Source organism: Rhamphochromis sp. 'chilingali' (genome assembly GCF_963969265.1).
Source record: "Rhamphochromis sp. 'chilingali' genome assembly, chromosome: 9".
NCBI classification, from domain to species: domain Eukaryota; kingdom Metazoa; phylum Chordata; class Actinopteri; order Cichliformes; family Cichlidae; genus Rhamphochromis; species Rhamphochromis sp. 'chilingali'.
In genome coordinates, this window is record NC_137936.1 from 13,585,947 (window position 1) to 13,605,534 (window position 19,588).

The window sequence follows — 19,588 nt, forward strand, 5'->3', positions numbered from 1 at the left end:
TTATTAAATCTTAACCATTTATTAAGGAATGCACAAAATATAACAGTTGACATACAATCTGAGTATACGTAATTCTTTCGTTTTACAAACATTAGCAACACAATTATGAATACTCTTTTTATAAAGTATAAAATGTACTATAACTGTGAATTTTAAAAGCACCTTCCAACTAATGTTAACACCACCACGACGGGACATGAGGTCACACTGAAACCCACTTCATTTTGCTGTGACATTTGGCAATTGATTGTGCTGATGTAATGAAGGCTACTGTACAAAATGTGTCTTTTATACACTTCGGACCAAAAATGCACTCGTGTGCTTATTCAAGTGAAATCAGACCAGAAAATATTGATACAGCAAAAGATGTACAATGAACCCAACAGGCCTCGCTGATCTATTGCTGAAGGTGATAGCACTGAAACTGCAAATCCACTGCAACTGACTGCAGTTCAATCATACAAGAAATACACTGACTACAGTACTCTTTGCAAACAGCTTGGAAACAACTGCACAAAGAAAAAAAATAAACCTGTTTGTCTTTCTTTTGTTTTCTCTCAAAAGGCACAAGCAATGTTTTGGCTCATAAATAAAATATGGACACAACCCCAAATAATTTTTATGGCAACTGGTAACTTTTCCACACTCAAACGCAGAGCAGTCGAAAATGAAACATGCCACATGGTTTTGTACTAGAGCATAATAAAAGCAGGTTTTACAATATTAAAGTCAAAGTATCATCAAAGTGATTAAAAACTTGGATTTAATATTTGATTCTTTTGAAGTGCTCTTTATATTTAACAATCCCCAAGATTCAAAAACAGCTTAATGTAAACCCACGTATAACTGAAGGACACACTGTGTAAACCTGTGAAATAAGAAATACAAACTGAAAGGCAACTTACTTAATCTGAGATAAATGACCTGAAAACTATACAAAATGATCCATTTAGGCACTCAGCACATGGATTGTATTATTAACGCAGTTAATTGCAGTATAAATGTGCTCTGGTGTAAAGAAAATGTGCATGCATCCCTGCCAGCGTCATCTTTTCCCTTAGCTCCTGCACACATGCAGTGTAAAATGGGGGTGGAAAATCCTTATGAGACGAGACGTGATGAGACAACCCTTGAAAATGGGTAAATCCCAGAAACGTAAAATGATACTTTACTGTAAATCCTGAAGCAAAGGTTTACAAATCATTGAGTGACTTATTAAAAAAAACAAACAACAACATTACATCCTGTTATAATTGTGTGCTTCTTCAATGGTCCTGACATGACTAACACAACAATAGTTGTACTCTCATCGTATTTCAGTCTGAAAGGAGAAAATGAGCAAGTGCAACCATACTGTCCTTCAGTAATATACTGTATATTTAAACAAACAAGCAATGAAAGTTGCAATGTGCCTGATCTATGATCATGTAAAAGATTTAAAGCAGATGTTGTTGTGAGAAAAATCTGGAGCTGAAGAGGAAGCAATTAAGAGCCACATAGTTTGATGAAAGGCGTCCTATTCTGTTCCCAGTTTGGCGATCAGTTCATCACAGATCTTGGTGAGCTCTTCAATCTCTTGATTCTGTAAAAGACAGAAAAAAAAATTAGAGTTAAATGTGCTAAAACTTAAACATATAAGCCATTCAGAATTTATGGAGTTAGTGGGACTCTGCAGCTTGTCCTTCTTTTGACGATTTTGCTTTAAGTAAACAGAACATTGCCCTCTAGTGGGCAGTTCAGATCATTGTAAATTAAGTGCATTTAAAATCACTATTCTGCTGGACTGTGTTCTATTTATAGAAGTAAAATAAGGAAAACAGGAAATCATCCCTTTCACTATCTTGAAGATTAACCCAAATAAAAAAGAAGTGACAGGAAACATCAGGATTTGCGTGAAGCAGTGACTAAAAACTTCCAGAAAAAATGACTGCAAACAGCAGTTCATTCAACAGTCAGACACTGGTGCTTAAACTCGTCTTGTTTGACATCTTTTTGCAGAAGAAAATGAAAAGTGTGTTCAGCACACAGACAAGACCCAGTAGAGCTTTCAGTCTTAATTACCTAGGTTTTTCAGCACAATTTTCCATCACTAACACAGTTAAACACAGTCAGATCATTTTAATTAAATTTGCTCTTATCCTACCTTCTGAAGGACAGCTCTTTCAAGTGACTCCACCTTCATCTGCTCCTTTCTCAGGCTTGCGTTTAGGGCCACACTCTCACCGTTTGCCTTGGCACGTACCTGGGCTATGTCCTCACTGGCCCTGTTACAGAAGAAACGATGTCAGACAATGTCAGAATGAGAAATGATGCCTAGCTTTGAAATGTAAATGGAATTTCAGGAGTCAGTATTTGAATAGAAATGAAATCTTGGAAGCCTAAATTGCAGACTTACTTGTCGAGTTTCTCCTCAGCGTGGATTTTGAGGGTTTGATATCGCTGCTCCTCTTGCTTGATCCGCATCAGGTAGTCTTGAGCACACTTCTTTAGCACCTCCTCATTCTGGAGAGACACATGTAAAACAGGTCTAGTCAAGTTATGCGAAGGTGGCCCACACAGCTTCTCATGTGATTCATACTGAGACTCTACTGACCTTCTTAAAGCCCTCCAAGACTCCCTTCATGTTCTCATACCGCCTAAAGAGGTCAGCAAAGGAGCGCTCCACTGAGTTGAGGTCAGCCAGGGCCTGATCTCTCTCTAAGGTCAGCTGTCTCACTGACTTACTACATGACAGGGTCTTCTGCTGCTGCTCATCCTCTGTAAATAAATGAGCCAGAGTATAAAATAAGGGCCAAAAACACACAACAGCTGTGAGACAAAACAGTGTAATGCGATAACACATGAGTGCACATTAAAAATCCAGAATAGACAGTTTAGAAATAATGTTTTATGACAATGCTGTGTTTTTTCCAAAGTAACAAATAAATACAAGATTAATCCCAGGCTAGAGTGGGACTCCTAGCTTTTCTGGTTAGTGGTGGTCCTCAGTTTAAGGTCAGTGCAACAACAACAGAAACATAGAAAACAACAGGCTATTTATATGGGTATACAGTGTAATGTACTTGGCTTGAAAGTCAACAACAGGTCATGCTGGTGAAAAATGTCAGACAGCAGATGGAAGTAAAAGGTCGAGCTGATAGCAGCACAGGTCTAAAGTGAAACCTGACACTTTATTTTTTATAGCCGTTGACCAATAAGGCAACCCCCCCCCCAAAAAAAGACTGAAGCCACTGACTGTGCTGTTCTGTTCCACCACACTGTAACTGTAATACAGCCTTACATATTACCTATAGGCTGTTAAAAACAAATTAAAAAGACTGCAGCCTATTAGACTGTCTATTACACAGTAGGTTGGTATTACACGTGTAGATTATATGCATAGAATGTTAAAAAAAAAAAAGAAGTAAAAAAACATATACAAAATAAAATGCACGGCTGAAGTGTGCTCAGCTGTTGCATTGCATCCATGCATCTGTTATGATGTACATTATGAATTGAATAGTCTGATGGCGGTTGCGCAAAAACGACGTGTAATGGATACATGATGGTTTCCTTTTTGTATAAATATCCACATAGATCAGAGAAACAAAATGTACATCTGATTTGGGGGTTTGTTTGAAGAAGTCACACAGTTGTTGGAGCAGTAACGTAGTGGATAATAACAAATTCATGGAGAGCAAAATCACCACTAGGTGGCAGCAACTTACCAATCATCTGTGCGACTGTTTTCTCATATTCTGCAACTATTTTCCTGTCAGAATAAAAACCCAAAGCAGTTACTGTCATCTTTGTTTTCACATGTTCAATTGTGTTTAATATAACATAGACAGGAGCACTCAGACAAACAAATGCCTCGTACCTCATTTCCATAACCTCTGCTCGACTTTCTTCATATTTTCTCTTCCATTCATTGACCTCAATCTCTTTAACGATGATCTGTTTAGACAGGAGAGACATAAAATTAAAAACCCAGCTATGATCAAAAATAAACAGTTGAGCATAATAACAACCGGCCCTTTTACCTCTTCTCTGATCAGGGTTAGCACTGCAGCTTTGTCCATCTCGCTCAGAGGCACGCTGTCCTGGAACAGGGCTGCTGTGTCAGGGCCCTCATTGCAGGTCAGTTTTGTTGTTGTGGACATCGCACTCTGTGGAAGGAAACATATTGTTTGAGGCTGTTTTGAGGCAAGTAGCTACACTACAATAAATATTACAAAATCTGGTTTGGCCATAAGGTGCAAGTGATGTTATCTTAGACAAATATTGTGATTCATTGAGCAGAAATAGCTATGAATGAGAGCATAGTTGGACCTGTTATTGCTAACCCGAAGAACAGCTGACAATGAAAAACAATCCTGTCATGCTAAAATATTTATACCCCCTTGCTATTGTTCCTATAGTCCACTTACTATATCATCTTTCAGGCTGAAGCTGTCCTTCTCCTCCAGCTGGTCTGCAACCTTTGTCTCAGAACCTTTGACAAGATCAAACACGTAACTCAATAAGAAAAACTACTGTAACTATCCATATCACAGTTTTCAAAAACAATCAAATGCACATGAAGTAAAGAGTTCATACTTACTATTTGTCTAGTTCTGTGCTTTTTGTTTTTGTTTTTTTTATTGAAAAGACTGCATGGCTGGTCCTTATGCACAACTGTGGGGAGCAGTATAAATACTGCCCAGTGTAGTATTTATACATTTCTTTTATCCAGGACAGAATACTGCTGAGCATGCCTGGTACATTTTTCTTCCCCTCCCTTAAGCGTGACGCAGTAGTTGTTGAGAAAATTATGTAACCGCATCACCTTCCTCGTTCACATCGTCTTATCAGTTTTATTAATAGAACTTGCTGTGTAAGCATCCTTTCCACTGAGGCTGATTTAAAAGAAAATCTAAGATATTGTGCTTTTTGACTTAAAAACATTGTCCTCAGACGTTACCTTAACTTTTAGCCAAGTTCTATCCAAGCAAAGCCTCCGTTCACTCTATATTACCGTCTTAAATACTTAAATACTCATACTTCTAAACAGAAATAGGCCATGTCTGTACAAATGTCACTGTAGAGCTTACCATCCATTATCACTGGATCACTGCTTAGCTGCTTTTTTGCAGGTGCTTTATTGCATTCTGGCTCCTCTCTCTCCTGCTGGCTGTCTGTTGTCTGTCCCATCATACAAGTGGAGGCCAGTTTCTCCTCATCAGTGGCATGATGAACTCGCTGAGTGATTTCTGGGGTCTGTACCACCACTTCATCCTCATCCTGGACATGGGAGAGCGAGGTATCTGTACATATATCCTGCATCACAGTGGAATTTATTCTATTTATGAGATTCTGAAGCCCCCCCCCCCCTTCCCAACACACACACACACACACACACACACACACACACACACACACACACACACACACACACACACACACACACAGCCTAAAGGCACTGTTGGTGAATGCGTGGGCACAAAATATCACTTTAGGCACTAGTACTGTGCAAAAGTCCTGACTATGCCTCCAGCATAATGATTGATAACTATTCAGACCAAAAATTTGTCACATTTGGATTCATCACTCAATCAGACCTTTTGGCCCTTTCAGTTTGGTTCTTGTGCAACTTGCCATGCCTCAGCCTTTCTCCCTGTTTCCCAGCTTCTTGGCAGCCACCCTTGTGCTGAGTCCATTTCTAACGAGGATCCAGTGAACTGTAGGTCGATCAACTGAAGCGTCAGATGCATCTCTCGGTTCTCGATTCAGGTCTTTGCTGGAGTCTTGCTGTTTTTTTTAAGAACGTTCATCTGCTGTAGATAGTTTTTTAGGGCAGCTACCTTTTCTTTTTTTCTTCATTTGTCCAGTTTCTTTCATTCTTTTAAGGATAAGCTGCACACCATGATGAAATATGCCAAGTTTGGGGGTAATTGATTGTTGGGACACACTGTGTTGGTGCCAAAATGTTATTTAATCAGTATATTATCATGCTCATTGAACTGTGGTATCTTTGGCATTTTTTGTAGATTCAGTTATAGAAATGAGAACAAATCAAATTTTTTTGTGAAAGACTGCTAGTAACAAAGTTTTCTGTATGCATAGACACAACACTGGTTCATCTACCAGATAAGGTGCATTTTTATGCTTTAATGAGTCATAGGTCAGAATTGTTGTAGTTTTCCATTTTCTCATTAGATTTTGTAAATTTTCTCTTCGACTTTTTGCTTTTAATTTGCTGAAGTTTCACTTTAGTTTCCAGAGTTGATTTGCTTATTTCCATTTAGCTTTTATTGTTTGAAAATGTTTAGTTTTAGTTTAGTTTTTAATACCATGTATTTGTATTTTATTTTAGTTATTTTGCTTTTTGTCCTTCTCACTACCAGTACCATGAAACAATACCTGTAGCTTATTCGGGTGCCACGGGTAGTCCAGAAGGAAGGTTTGCTGTGTCCCCTAGCACAGTCTTAAGTGTGTGGAGGCACTTAAGACTGAGAAGGGCTCTTACATGAGGAGAGATATAGAGGGCCAACGTGGGGGTTAACAGAGACCTCCACGCGTTAGCCAGTTAACAGTACCCTGACTGCTCTTAGGGGCCTGAAGCCATGCCACATTACTGATCGTTTGGTCAGAAACATCATCATGAGTGGCCTGATGGAGGTGATTTTCACAGGACTCTGGCACTTCTCCACCCATTCCTCCTTGTACAAAGGAACAGATCCTAGCCCGTTACATGGGCATTTTTTACACGGTATATTTTAGGTCAGCAGCAAGCAGTTCCAGTGAGATAACAATGAAGATCTTCACAATATTGTTAAAGTAAGTTAAGTATTCTGTAGTGACGCCATATCTTCAGGATTTCTCCTGAGGATGATGAAGGTGTTGCTGCTGAGGACAGGTGGAAGCAGGAGACTAATATGTTGACTGCAGAGTGATAAGTCACAATTTTGTCAGCATGCCAAGACAGTACTGCAGAGCTGGAGACACTGCTGATGCTTCTGTGACTCCCTCTCTGTCTCTCGCTCTCACTGTGTGTGTGTGTGTGTGTGTGTGTGTGTGTGTGTGTGTGTGTGTGTGTGTGTGTGTGTGTGTGTGTGTGTGTGTGTGTGTGTGTGTGTGTGTGTGTGTGTTCAGAGGTGATGGTGGACAGAGCTGCTGAATAATGAACATTGCGGTGTCACTGCAGTAAGGTGAAGCAGTCGCACACACATACACACATCCTCACAAACACTTATATTACCTGATTACACACGTCAAGGACCAAGGACTGGCTTTCATCGTATTTCTCTACTTTACAGGAATTCCTACAAAACAAGCACAAAAAAATAATGCAAGAAGTTACAATCTATAGACTAAACGTGCTGTGACACTTTAATTAACACACACTGTTTCCACAACCATTGAGCTGTGAGCATTTCTCTGCTTTGGTGTTTAGCCAGATATCAAAGAAAGACCAGTGATGCACATACACACATGTAGAATCATAGTGGTGCTGCTAAACATCTGGAGAGCTCACAAGATGTAACATACATCTCTAACATGTGAAATGAAAGTGAGGAAGACATATATTGCCCTCACATGCTTCTTTGTAAGCCGGTCCTGTTGCAGCGCATACCACGATGAGAGTAAAATGCGAAGCAAGCATGCGTGAGAGAAACGTGCATCAGTACTTACAACAGAAAACAGAGAAACTTGACTTGTTCAGATGTCCTGAGGCCAATAGAATAGGACAAAAGCAGAAAAGTTTACGGGTTGCACGACAGACGAGGGGGAGGAAAGATGAAGGATGAAAGGGATTAAGCAAGTGAAGGAGGGATTTTGATAAGGGAACAAAGAACAAGAGACAAAGGAGAGCAAGTGAGCGACTGGAGGTGCTTGGCTCAGCATTTTTAATAATCAGCAGATAAAGTTTGGCAATAAACACAAGATGCCAACAGACATGGAAAAGCTGAAACTGGTCCAATGGCTACAGCTGTAACAGCACTTTGAGAGTCTGAATATAACACGTTTGAGAACTGTGTGAATATCCAGTGTATCGGTGATAATGTTATGACCTCAGAGCTTCGAGCTCATGGGGCAAGAAAGAAGGTTTTCATGTTTTTGAGACTTACTTGATTGTTCTCTCTTTGTTTTTCTTGGGAATCTGCCTCACTTTCTTCTCCACCTGAGGTTGCCTTGCCTTTTGTTTCTCTCCTTCTTTTACTTTTTTCTCCGGCAGAGACGAGGTACTGGACGTGTCCTCGTTGCTCAGAGATTTTGAAGGTTTAAAAGGGTCCACAGAAACATCAATATTGTCCGGGTCAAAGCTGTAGGAGCTTCTAGGAAGCACTGGAGAGTTATTCACCTTGCTATTGCTACCAAATGGATTGAAGTTTGGGTCATCTGACTGACTGGGATCAAAGTTATATGATCCTGTCTTAAGAATAGGAACATCGTCCAAGTTCAAAGGTGTAGAAGAGTCTGAAACTGGAAGAGAAACTTCCAGATCAGGCTCTGAAACTGGCTCTGGTATAGACTGGGGGACTGGTTCTGGTGCTGGCTGTGAAAGTGTTTCTAACACTGTGGGTTCTGGTTCAGGTTTGCAGGAAGCCTCGGATCCTTTGGGCTTCTGCTTCTTTGTAGCAAGTTTACTGATTGTCTTTTTCCCTCCTAGGTTCTTTGGAGGAGGTCTGCTGGCTGGTCCTTCATCCAGGCCAAACTCCATCATCATGGGCTTAACCTCAGATGATGGATTTGTTGTTTCCGAGTGTGCTTGTGCTGCTGAGCTGGCCTCTCCGAGTGGCTCGAGTCTGGGGAAAGAGCCCGGTTCACACGGTGGGGGAGAGTTTTGGATTTTTGATCCGCCGCTGGTGAATGGGTTAAAGCTCTCATCCAAAAGGTCAAAGTTATATGTGACCTTAGGGACAGGAAGCTCTTCTTCCTCGTTTGTGTTAGCAGCGTTATTCAGCGAGGACTTCATTTTCAGAGACGGAGGTTTGGATTTCCTCGTTTTACTCTTTTGAGTAGGCTCTGCCTCGTTGGACAGGCCATTGTATTGTGCCTCTGGTTGAGCAGGAGGTTTCTCCTCAAGGGGCTCTGGAGCTGAGAGGATTTCAGGTTCACTGCTCAGGATTGAATCTGGTTCTGAGGAAAGAGCAGGACCTAGAGCTGAAGCCAGATCTGGGACTGGATCAGCTGCTAGAAGAGTAGCTGGGACTTGGGATGACTCAGAGGATGGAGCCACTTCCTTCTGTGTGGATAAATCAGCAGCAGGCAAAGAGCCCAAATCTGCTGGAAATTTCACTGTTTGTTCTTCTTCTAGGGTCTGAATGTTTATTTCGAGCGGGCCACCCATGGGGACTGCAGGCTCATCCTGACCCATGTTGTGGCTGAGCAGAGTGTCCTGATCCCTGACAGGAGCAGTCACTATCAGGTTCTCCTCCTGCTCCAACTCTGTGGAAGAAATGAGACCCAAAACACCAGAATTAATCATAAAACCAAAACAAGTCTTAAAAATTAATACACACTCCTGCTGCCAGTGCTGTTCTCTTTAATAACACGCCAGCTCAGATGTCAGTGATATCTGATTGGCTCTCTGAAAGCAGGTTAGTCACCAGCCAACTGTTCCAATTGCTGCTGTTGCCATGGTAATATGTTACTATGAGGGCCATGACATTTGTACAAACTCATGCATATGAAAATAAAATTAAAAAGGTGGAGTGGTTTATCATGTTGTGTGTGTTTTAGACAGTAGTGATGGTGGCTGCTGTGGCGCAATCATTAGCTCAAGGGAAGATTTTGAGACCACAGCATATTTCAGCACGCTTGTCATACTCGCCGTGTTCATGTAACATTATGTTGCCAGGAAACAAGCAAAGCCTGCCGATACTTCTACCCAGTTCCAGTCGGATGTCGCCAAAGTGTCACTTTTGACTCCTTTAGTACAAATATAAACTCTGTTGGTGGCGCTTGTCATGTCAGGTAGATCTCACTAAGCTGCACTGCCTGTTTCACCAATAACATGAAAATTATCTATCTGATAAAATGTCATATGTGCCTTAAATAGTATAGGCAGTGATCTGTACTTGTAGTGACCCCAGGCAGATGTCAGTCACATCTCTAACTGTGACCACACCTTTAACTCTGCAGATAAGAGAGAAGGGCAAAACCACACTACCAAAAGGTCCTCATTAATACTTAATACATAACCCTAATTAATCCTACTTTTATTGATCTATAGACGCTGTTTGAATCCTAAAGATTAAAGTAATATATTAAGCTACAGTAGTATTAAAAACTGTTGTTATGCAGATCCAAAATTCTCTACACGTGATGGTTTTCGGTTCTTGTAGATCGACTGTGATCTGTACACTTGTAAATAAAGCCCACTGAGTCAGTGTGGAGAAAATTTCCCTGAGATTGCATCTCAGTTACATTGTCAACAGAAAACAGTTTAATAGGTTATAATATAGTAGTGATTCATTTAACCCCGCTGAGATCAAATTGGGCTTATATGGTCCGTCATCTAAAGTGAGTTGCACACCCATAAAATAGTTATAAACTGTCATCACGCAGATGCTGATGTAGTAATGGAGACTTTGGATGGACATAGGCAAACACTGGCATTAGCATGTTTACTTTCAACGATGTTTCCAGAGATGCTTCAGCTCCTCCCTGCCCGAGATCAAACTTAGAAACAGCTGTAGGGAGAGATGTTTGCAGTTTGAATGGAAACTCCCTCCTCTCTCCACACTTTCTGACCTTTGCAACTTACTCTTTTATAAAATGTTGTTGGAGCTGTTTTACAGGATGGACTTAATCCTACTAAAACCACAACAGCCACACAAATATGAGGACTACTAAAAATCAACATGGGCCCAAAGCATGATAGCTTTGGGCCCATGGCTTGCTTTGTGCTCCCTTCATACTGACCTCTGTCAGTGACTACTACAAAGCAGGGCGGGGCTTTAGATGAAGCTTTTGTTGAACCTGTTGAATTCCAGAGCAAAGGCCTTTCCCACACTCTGCTACAGGCTCCTCCTTTTGGTGATTCAAAGGACAAAGTCAAGGCTTCATCACACCCAAAATCGTTCCTCATCTGCAAACCAACTTACATACCAAGCATGCAGAGCATATTTGGCCACCTTCAGGTATTAACCTTAATTATGTTTAATGAAGTGCATTCTGCATTTGACTGCTTGTCTGTACCCCACATCGTAAGTCATTACTCAATCACACAAACGTTCATTTTAGCATTAAAAAAACATTATTTTGTTGACACACTCTAAACACATGTCCCTCTTGTTGACTATGAAGATAAACACAAATGTGACACCTGAGCATTTAGTGAAGCATCTACCCTTGTTTCCATGGCAACCTTGAAGCTACTGCTTTGTGTTGTGCACTCGAACACGCATTTCTTCTCATATGTTGAATATTGTAGAGCTACTGCTGTTAAGATGTTACAGTGGACAGCTTCTCATCATCGCATTTCTGTCTGTCTGCTGTTGGCCTCACCTGTTTTGTCTGCATCAGAGTTGTTGTTCTCCAGCTCTCCTGGGATGGTCGGCGGGGCGCGGACAGGAGTCGCTGCCTCAGGAGTGCCAAAATGACCCTCTGAGTCAGAGCTGTGGTAGTCAGCGAGAGATACATATGAGAGAGAGAAAGATTAAAACATTCAAAACATTAGAAAGGAGCACAGAAGTGATCATATTACAAAAACAGAGAGCACGAGACAGAAAAACTCCTGCTGCCAAAAATAAAAATGAAAGACAAATAAAAATGAAAACCAAACCAAACAAAACAAAAAAAACAGATGCACTATATTGATTCATGGTATCATAATGTACAGATAGTCCCAGGTCAGACCAAGGGTGGAATTCGCCTCTTGTGCTACATAAATAAATACTTTTTAGAAGCATGAAGAGGTGAAAATACAACATCTTGCAACCCCCTGGTGGTAGCATCACCACCTGGGGGTTAATAGTACTACAGAATAACCGGAAATGATTTCTATATTGATTTAGAGCAGGGGTGTTAAACATTAGGCCTGGGACCAGAACTGGCCCAACAAAAACTGCGCATTGTCGGTCTTTGGGAGATGTAAAGGAGGGCAAACAAATTGTTAAAATTAATTTTACTTATAAAAAACTGCTCCATGGAAAATCATAACACAGCAAAGTAATTAAGTAATTGATAAACAATTAAATAAGAGAAAAATTCATGTTTTTTTTTTTCATTTTCTTTGTTCCTTTTCACAATTACAGGACAGTCAGGGCAACAAGCAACCAGAATTTCTTTCTAAAATTTTAAGCATTCATTGCTTATAATTTAAGGTCAAAGAATTGTGCTGACAGACGTCTTTTCATTTACTACAGCAGCATTTCTTAATGAGCTGAGATGAAATATTGAAAATGTACATGTTTTTCTTATATAAAGATATCTGCAAGTGACAATGCATATTTAAACCTACACTGAAAGGAAGAGCCATTTCACAAGTGACGCATGATGTAAATTAAGTTTGACATCTAGAGGATTCTGAGTAACAAAAATCAAATATAAAAATCACATTTTATTGCAACTTAAATGTGCCACTGTCCCAGCTATTATCCTCTGCTGTTGCATTATGCCTTGGAAAGATTCAGTATTGTCTGAACTGGTGAAGGAGTGAAATACAGATAAAGTGAAAGATACATAGAGGAAGAGGAAGTGCAAGTAAGCCAGCCCACTATTTCCTGTTACATTGCTAGAATCATGGGGTATGAAGTATGAAACTGTAACATCCAAGCTGTAAATGATGTATTAAATCAGAATATGAACATTAAAACAGAATAAAATGATGTGTGATTTTATAACATTGCATCATTCGATTAGATCTAGCAGTAAGAATTGCTGTTGCTCTGGTTGAATCTAATTTCACAGGATAGTAAACATGGATTTTGTCATTTGATTACTTGATACCCGATGACAGGATATTGTGTCTAGTTGAGTGTGCAAGAGTGGAAACAGTTGTGAGCTTACTTGGAGCAATAGTAAGTATCCATAGTGTCAAAGCAGGTACACGAGGACCTGATAACTTGGGAGCCTGTCGTGTTTGTGTGATCTGAGCAATGATTACCTCGTTGAGCTACCTGCCTGTGCAGTGTGAGTGTGTGCGTTCTTGTACAGATCTGACAACGTGCCAGTGAGTCTAAGAAAAACACTCAAACGTGGTGACAATCGAAAGCACAGCCACACCACAAATGTGTCCGCCCTGCAGGACAACGCAGCACGCGAAATATAAAAAATGACACCAATATTTTTTCTCCTCCTCCCTTTCCTCGGCCTATTTCATCAAACCCTTAAAACAGCAGAGATTCTTCAACCTGACAGGCCGACGAGCAGGTAAATAAAACTGTGTGAGCCACCCTATCAGTAGTCACGGGGGCTCCAGTGCAACACTTGCCTGCAGCCTTGAGATCTCTCCTCCTCGTCTTCGTCTACTCTCTCTCCACGTTGCTCCCTCTCCTCGCTGGCCTCCTGCCCGTCTTCATCCTCCTCTCCCTCTCCCCCGCGCACTGCCGTCCATGTCCATTTAGCCCATGACACGGGTGAGAGCCAAGACATCACTCTTTATTCCAGCAGGGTCCTCTGACCCTCTCTCACCGATAGCTGTGGATTGGTTTCCAGCACTTGACTGATCCTTTTCTGATTCTTCCTCAGGTTTCCACCCAACCAACAGCTCTCACATCTTTCTATAGAGGTTCCCACTTCTCACACTTCTCAGTTTCCCATGAAGGGAACTACACATTTTTACACTACCCAACTTGTATAGCACTAATCTCAAAATTACAAAGACTTGAGCTGCGTTCTCTGCCCTTCTTATTCTTATTTCCAGTCACGCTCTCGTCTCTGTCGCTCTCTCTCCCTCTGTCTCTGTGGCTGAATACCTCAGCTCTGATCAGCTGGTTTATCAAATGCTGTGCTCACTCTCTTCTCCTCTCAACCCCCTACAAACTCTCCCCTCCACCTCGGAACAGCTCACTGACAGAAAATGCAGTGGGGGAAGGCAGTGAGCTGTCAGCTCAAAGAATGAATGCAGCTTCTCTTTAGACTTCTACATGACTTCCCCCACGGTTGAAGAATGGTATGTCCCTGTCAGGCCGCTCTTCCACTCTGAAGCAGAAGGAGGGAGTCACAAAACACACACCGAGGGAGGAGGAGGAGGAGGAGAAGGCCTAGGGAGTGGAGGTAGAGGAGGAGCAGAGCTGTTTGGGGCTCCACATTTTATAGTCCAGAGAGAGGTTAGGAATGTGGGGCTGGATCTTAAAGCCCCCCCACCCCCACTCCTTTGTAGACTGTTTAACAGTTAACTGTTTCTCCCATCCAGTGGCAGCCAGACATGCATGACCAGGGGAATCAGTTCTGCATTTCTGTTGGAAAGCCCCAGGAGATATACCTGGCTGGATTCAATTTGTCTGAGGTAGCAGTTCAGACCACTGAACTGGCAGGAAACCAAAGTCTTCAACGCAGTCAGGAACGGGTGGTAAAAAGAACAAAACACCCCACTGTAGCAACTTAGAAGGAGAAAATTGGGTCTTAAATCTCTCAACAGAGCAATAAAATGGCCCTCTAAATAAAGCAAAAAAGTCATTCACTACATTTCCATGAAAACCAACAGAAAAAGAAATATATTTACACGTGTGTGTGTGTGTGTGTGTGTGTGTGTGTGTGTGTGTGTGTGTGTGTGTGTGTGTGTGTGTGTGTGTGTGTGTGTGTGTTACAGAGAACCCAAAAGTGGCTTGCTTCTAGGACAATGATTTCAAATGTGCTTTTTTTTATTACATGCAATAAAAGGGGAACTTCTTAAAAGTTGAGAAAATCTATCATCCTGCCAACTATATCAGTCCTTTATTTACTTTTACACAAGACAAACACAGCAACAGATCATCTGGAGAATAGTTTAAGTTGATCTAGGTGGTTCTAGATACAAGAGAAGTCTAGAAATATCCCCTCAGTTGTGTGAATTTATAAAAACAAAGCTTACAGAGCTCCATAGTTGCTTAATTTGCAGATGTGAAGCTACTGACAATGTCTGTAAATTAATATATCACACGAAGAGACAATCTCAAAAAAATGATGTCAGTAAAGAAGAAAAACACTCACAATACACATATAGAACAGGGGGCAGTGGCAAATCCATGTATAACTGGCTAATAAGAGCCATACAGCAGTTTTTACTGTAGATTTTCTGCACTCCTTCAACCACCTGCTGCAACAGCAAAAGCTTCTTGTGTTCACCCAGACAGACAGCACAATAATACATCCTATTTCTGTAGTCTTGTTGTATTAAGGTGCCAGAAACTTCAAGGCTTGGTCCGTCTGCTGAGCTGCTAAACTCCTCCCAAGTTCCCATCGAGGAGCAAATACACAGACGTGCTTCAGTCAGGCTCAAAGTTTCCACATTTGACCAGAAAGGGTGGAGTTTTCTACCCGCTTATTTACAGTCTGATTCTGGTAAAGATTGTGCCTGGAGTGAGGACAAAAACTGTTCCTGCATACTAAAGACATCATCTCACAAGCATGAAGAACTACTTGTGCTTTTATCTTTGAGTTGGTATCTGTTTATTTTATTTTTTTTGCCTGTGAAATGTTTGTTTGTGAAAGACAACATTTTTACTTTTTTTTTTTTTAAAGTCACAGAGTAGCAGCAAAGTCCTACCTTGGGTTGGGTTTTACTAGGAGAATAGATTAGCATCTGCCCACAAGTTACACGAGTGGTAATCCTGATCACTGATCGATATTTACGTCACGTTTGCGTGATAGAAACAAAGGTGTGTTTCAGTGCAGAAGAGGAAGTCTGCATATTTAGACCTTATAAACCTTATAAATAGCTCCTTCTATCGGTGGTGAGGGGTCTCTGAAGATGCATGCGAGACAGGGATAAGCATGTTATATAAGTAAAGGTGCCTATGACCTCCCCTACTAAAAAATATACATATAAAATGAGAACTATACGTTGAGATCTTTTTTTTTATTTTTAAAAAGCCAGAAAATAACATTGAACTGAGTACTAATATCTTTTGTTTGCCATTTACAAACCATCGAGGTTTGTGGACCAGTGCTTTACTTATCTAAAAACGGCATCAATAAACATCAGCATGAGGCAGCTGTGTGTGTGAATGTGTGGGTGTGTCTCCAGATAAAAGACCACCCCATACTTAACGGCTGCCACAGCCACAGACCAGAAAGCTTCAGCCAAGGAGTCTGAAGCACCACCAGAATCCAAACACAACTCAAAAGAGCTCAGATTTCAAGCCCAGCACGAGGTAGCCAACAGGCATTTTCTAGAAAACAGAAAGTCACTAGTAACAGACAGAATAACAATCTGGCCTCTCCCGCTACTGTGATGTTTATTCTAAGCTGACACATCAGCTGAAATTCTGACTTTCCTACTACAAATACACTAACTGCACACTTATGTTTAGTCTCTTTGTCAATATGGCTGTAACCGATATTGGAAACAATGCGGAGATCAAATGTGCAAACTGTATTCAGGCTGTGTCAACAGTCATCACTTTAAATGTTCTATCACCATAAATAGAGTGGGAGACAATAGAGGAACCATGTGATTATATAACAGCCATTCCTGTGGAGCCTAAAATAAGTGCAGACACACTAAGAGATGGCTTGGTCTCAGCAAATCCCAGAAAACTAACTGAATGTTCCCGGAAATTAATTAATGTAAAAAGAATGGGACATAAAGGGCAGAGGATGAAGAGCCGAGGAGAAGGAAAACAAAGAGGAAGGAAAATAATGAGCACGCTGCCACAGGACTGCAGTAGCTATGTGTGTGTGTGTGTGTTTGAGGAACAGAAATGGGAGAGGAAGAACCTGCAAATAAATAACCCATGCTAGCACAATGGTTTCTTACTTCTGCCTTGTGAGGAAAACTAACACGTCAGGCCAGCAAATGTGTGAAGCTCTAAGTGACACACTTGCGGTAATGTGACATGGCACTTTCAACAGCTAGCTGAAGAAAAAACTACAAGATGTGATCACATTCTTCCAGAGATGAGTGCAAGTAAAACTACTGCAAATGTCACACCACGCCTCAGTAATCTGCTCCTCTGAGCTGGCAAGCTGCAGAATCAGTGGACTGCACAGGCATCTAGTGGTCAAAAAGCATAATAACAACCAGAAAAACTTCACAAAATTTCATCAGGTGAAAAACTTAATAAAAACCATGCATTATCTTTTTTTACCGTAATTGCTATATGACAAGCACGCATAGAGTAAAGTCTCGGTTCATAGTCAACAGGCTCAGTATTGCTATGAAGGTATTTTTTTGTGTATTACTCAGAAAACTGACTTTTCCCATCCATCCATCTTCTTCTGCTTATCCAGGGGGCCAGTTCACGGGGGCAGCAGCCTAAGCAGAGAAGCCCAGACCTCCCTCTCCCCAGCCACCTCCTCCAGCTTGTCTGGGGGAGCACCAAGGCGTTCCCAGGCCAGCCGAGAGATATAATCTCTGCAGTGTGTCCTTGGTCTGCCCCGGGGCCTCCTCCCAGTGGGACATACCCAGAACACCTCACCCAGGAGGCATCCTTGTCAGATGTCCAAGCCACCTCAACTGGCTCCTTTCGATGTGACTTTTTCCATGACGTGCTTAACTTCATGGAAGTGATTGTTAAACTGGTTCTCTGTCTTGAAAAAAATATTTGGAAAAACCATCAAGCGCTACGATGAACCTGGCTCACATGAGGCCCGCCCCAGGAAAGGAAGCCCAAGAATCACCTCTGCTTCTGAGGATAGATTCATCCGAGTCACCAGCCTCAGAAATCGCAAGTTAACAGCACCTCAGATTAGAGCCCAGGTAAATGCCACACAGAGTTCCAGTAGCAGACACACCTATATATCAGCTGTTCAGAGGAGAGTGCTCGAATCAGGCCTTTATGGTCAAGAAGCCACTACTAAGAAAAAGCAACAAGCAGAAGAAATTTATTTGGGCCAAGAAACACAAGGAATGGACATCAGATTAGTGGAAATCTGTGCTTTGGTCTGATGAGTCCAAATTTGAGATCTCTGGTTCCACCCGCCCTGTCTTTGAGTGACGCAGAAAAGATGAACGGATGCATGCATGGTTCCCACCGTGAAGCATGGAGGAGGAGGTGTGATGGTGTGGGGGTGCTTTGCTGGTGGCATTGTTAGAGATTTATTCAAAATTGAAGGCACACTGAAGCAGCACGGCTACCACAGCATCCTGCAGCGACATGCCATCCCATCTGGTTTGTGTTTAGTTGGACCAGGATTTTATTTTTTTCAAAGGACAATGACCCCAAACACCCCCCCCCCCCCCCAGGCCATGTAAGGGCTGTCTGACCAAGAAGGAGAGTGATGGAGTGCTGCGCCAGATGGCCTGGCTTCCACAGTCACCTGACCTAAACCCAGTCGAGATGGTTTGGGATGGACCGCAGAGTGAAGGCAAAAGGGCCAACATTGCTCAGCACCTCTGGGAACTCCATCAAGACTGTTGGAAAACCATTACAGGTGACGAGCACATGAAAGCTCATCGAGATAATGCCAAGAGATAAAGCAGTAATCAAAGCAAAGGGTGGCTGTTTTGAAGAATCTAAAATATAAAACATGTTTTGAGTTATTTCACACTTTTTTGTTTTTTGTTTTGTTTTTTCCGTTATGTTCAGGCCTACCTCACCCTGTGTAAAGACATAAATGCCCCCTAAACATAATAACTGGCGTTGCCACCCTTAAGAGCAAGAACTACAATCAAGCATTTCTGATAATGAATCTTTGACGTCACAATTTTGGTCATGTCTTCTTTACAGAATTGTTTTAATTTAGCCACATTGACGGGTTTGATAATGAATGGTTTAAGGTCAAAGCATCTCAAATGGATTTTATTCCAGACTCTGATTAGGTCGCTTAAAAATATTCACTTTTTTTTCTTCTTCTTTTGAGGCATTCAGAGGCAGATTTGCTGGTGTGTTTTGGGTCATTTCCCTGCTGCATAACTCAAGTAAGCTTGAGATTCAGAAATTCTCCTTCAGGATTTTCTAGTAAACAGCAGAATTCATGGTTCCATCAATTACGGTGAGTCGTCCAGGTCCTGAAGCAGCAAAACAGCCCCAGACCATCACACTACCACTACTACTAAAATACTGTGTTAGTTTAGTGCAGATGTGACTTAGATCTTTGAAAAACTTCAGCTTTTGTCTCATCAGTCAACAGAATATTTTCCCCAAAGTCTTGGGGATCAAGATGTTTTTTGGCAAATGTGAGGTGAGACTTTGCGCTGTTTTGGTCAGCAGTGGTTTTCTCCTTGGAGCTCTCCGGTGGATGATATATTCACACTTTCTTATTGTTGAATATTGTTGAACTCTGACCTTAATTGAAGCAAAAGAGGACTGCAGTTTTTCAGATGTTGTTCTGGGTTCTTTTGTGATCTCCTGGATGAGCCGTTCATGTGCTCTTGGAATAATTTTGTTAAGCCGAACATTTCTGTTCCACAAATAGAGAAAATTGCTTCTTGTTTTCTCCATTTGTCCATAACGGCTCTTCCTGTGGTTAATTCAACAGGTCTGGCAGTAATTAGGTTTAGGTGTCATTAGCGAAACTGAACTTAGTGTTTAAA

The 19,588-nt window shown here is 41.4% G+C and overlaps 1 protein-coding gene across 3 annotated transcripts in view; it reads right to left on the reverse strand.

The window, feature by feature from the left end:
• The window catches only part of tacc1 (transforming, acidic coiled-coil containing protein 1), a 31,231-nt gene continuing 11,643 nt past the window's right edge, over positions 1–19,588 (reverse strand). The window contains exons 1-13 of one of the 3 annotated variants that reach the window (XM_080891525.1): positions 13,403–14,137; positions 11,476–11,585; positions 8,091–9,411; positions 7,220–7,283; positions 5,073–5,298; positions 4,410–4,474; positions 4,023–4,148; positions 3,860–3,936; positions 3,708–3,751; positions 2,594–2,757; positions 2,396–2,502; positions 2,144–2,264; positions 1–1,582 (exon numbers count right to left, since the gene is read on the reverse strand). In XM_080891525.1, coding sequence (XP_080747651.1) covers positions 1,517–1,582; positions 2,144–2,264; positions 2,396–2,502; positions 2,594–2,757; positions 3,708–3,751; positions 3,860–3,936; positions 4,023–4,148; positions 4,410–4,474; positions 5,073–5,298; positions 7,220–7,283; positions 8,091–9,411; positions 11,476–11,585; positions 13,403–13,563 — 2,652 coding nt within the window. In that variant the 5' untranslated portion in view covers positions 13,564–14,137 and the 3' untranslated portion in view covers positions 1–1,516. Of the gene's footprint in view, positions 1,583–2,143; positions 2,265–2,395; positions 2,503–2,593; positions 2,758–3,707; positions 3,752–3,859; positions 3,937–4,022; positions 4,149–4,409; positions 4,475–5,072; positions 5,299–7,219; positions 7,284–8,090; positions 9,412–11,475; positions 11,586–13,402; positions 14,138–19,588 lie in introns of those variants that run through there. The other 2 variants (XM_080891526.1, XM_080891527.1) reach the window with 2 other exon arrangements.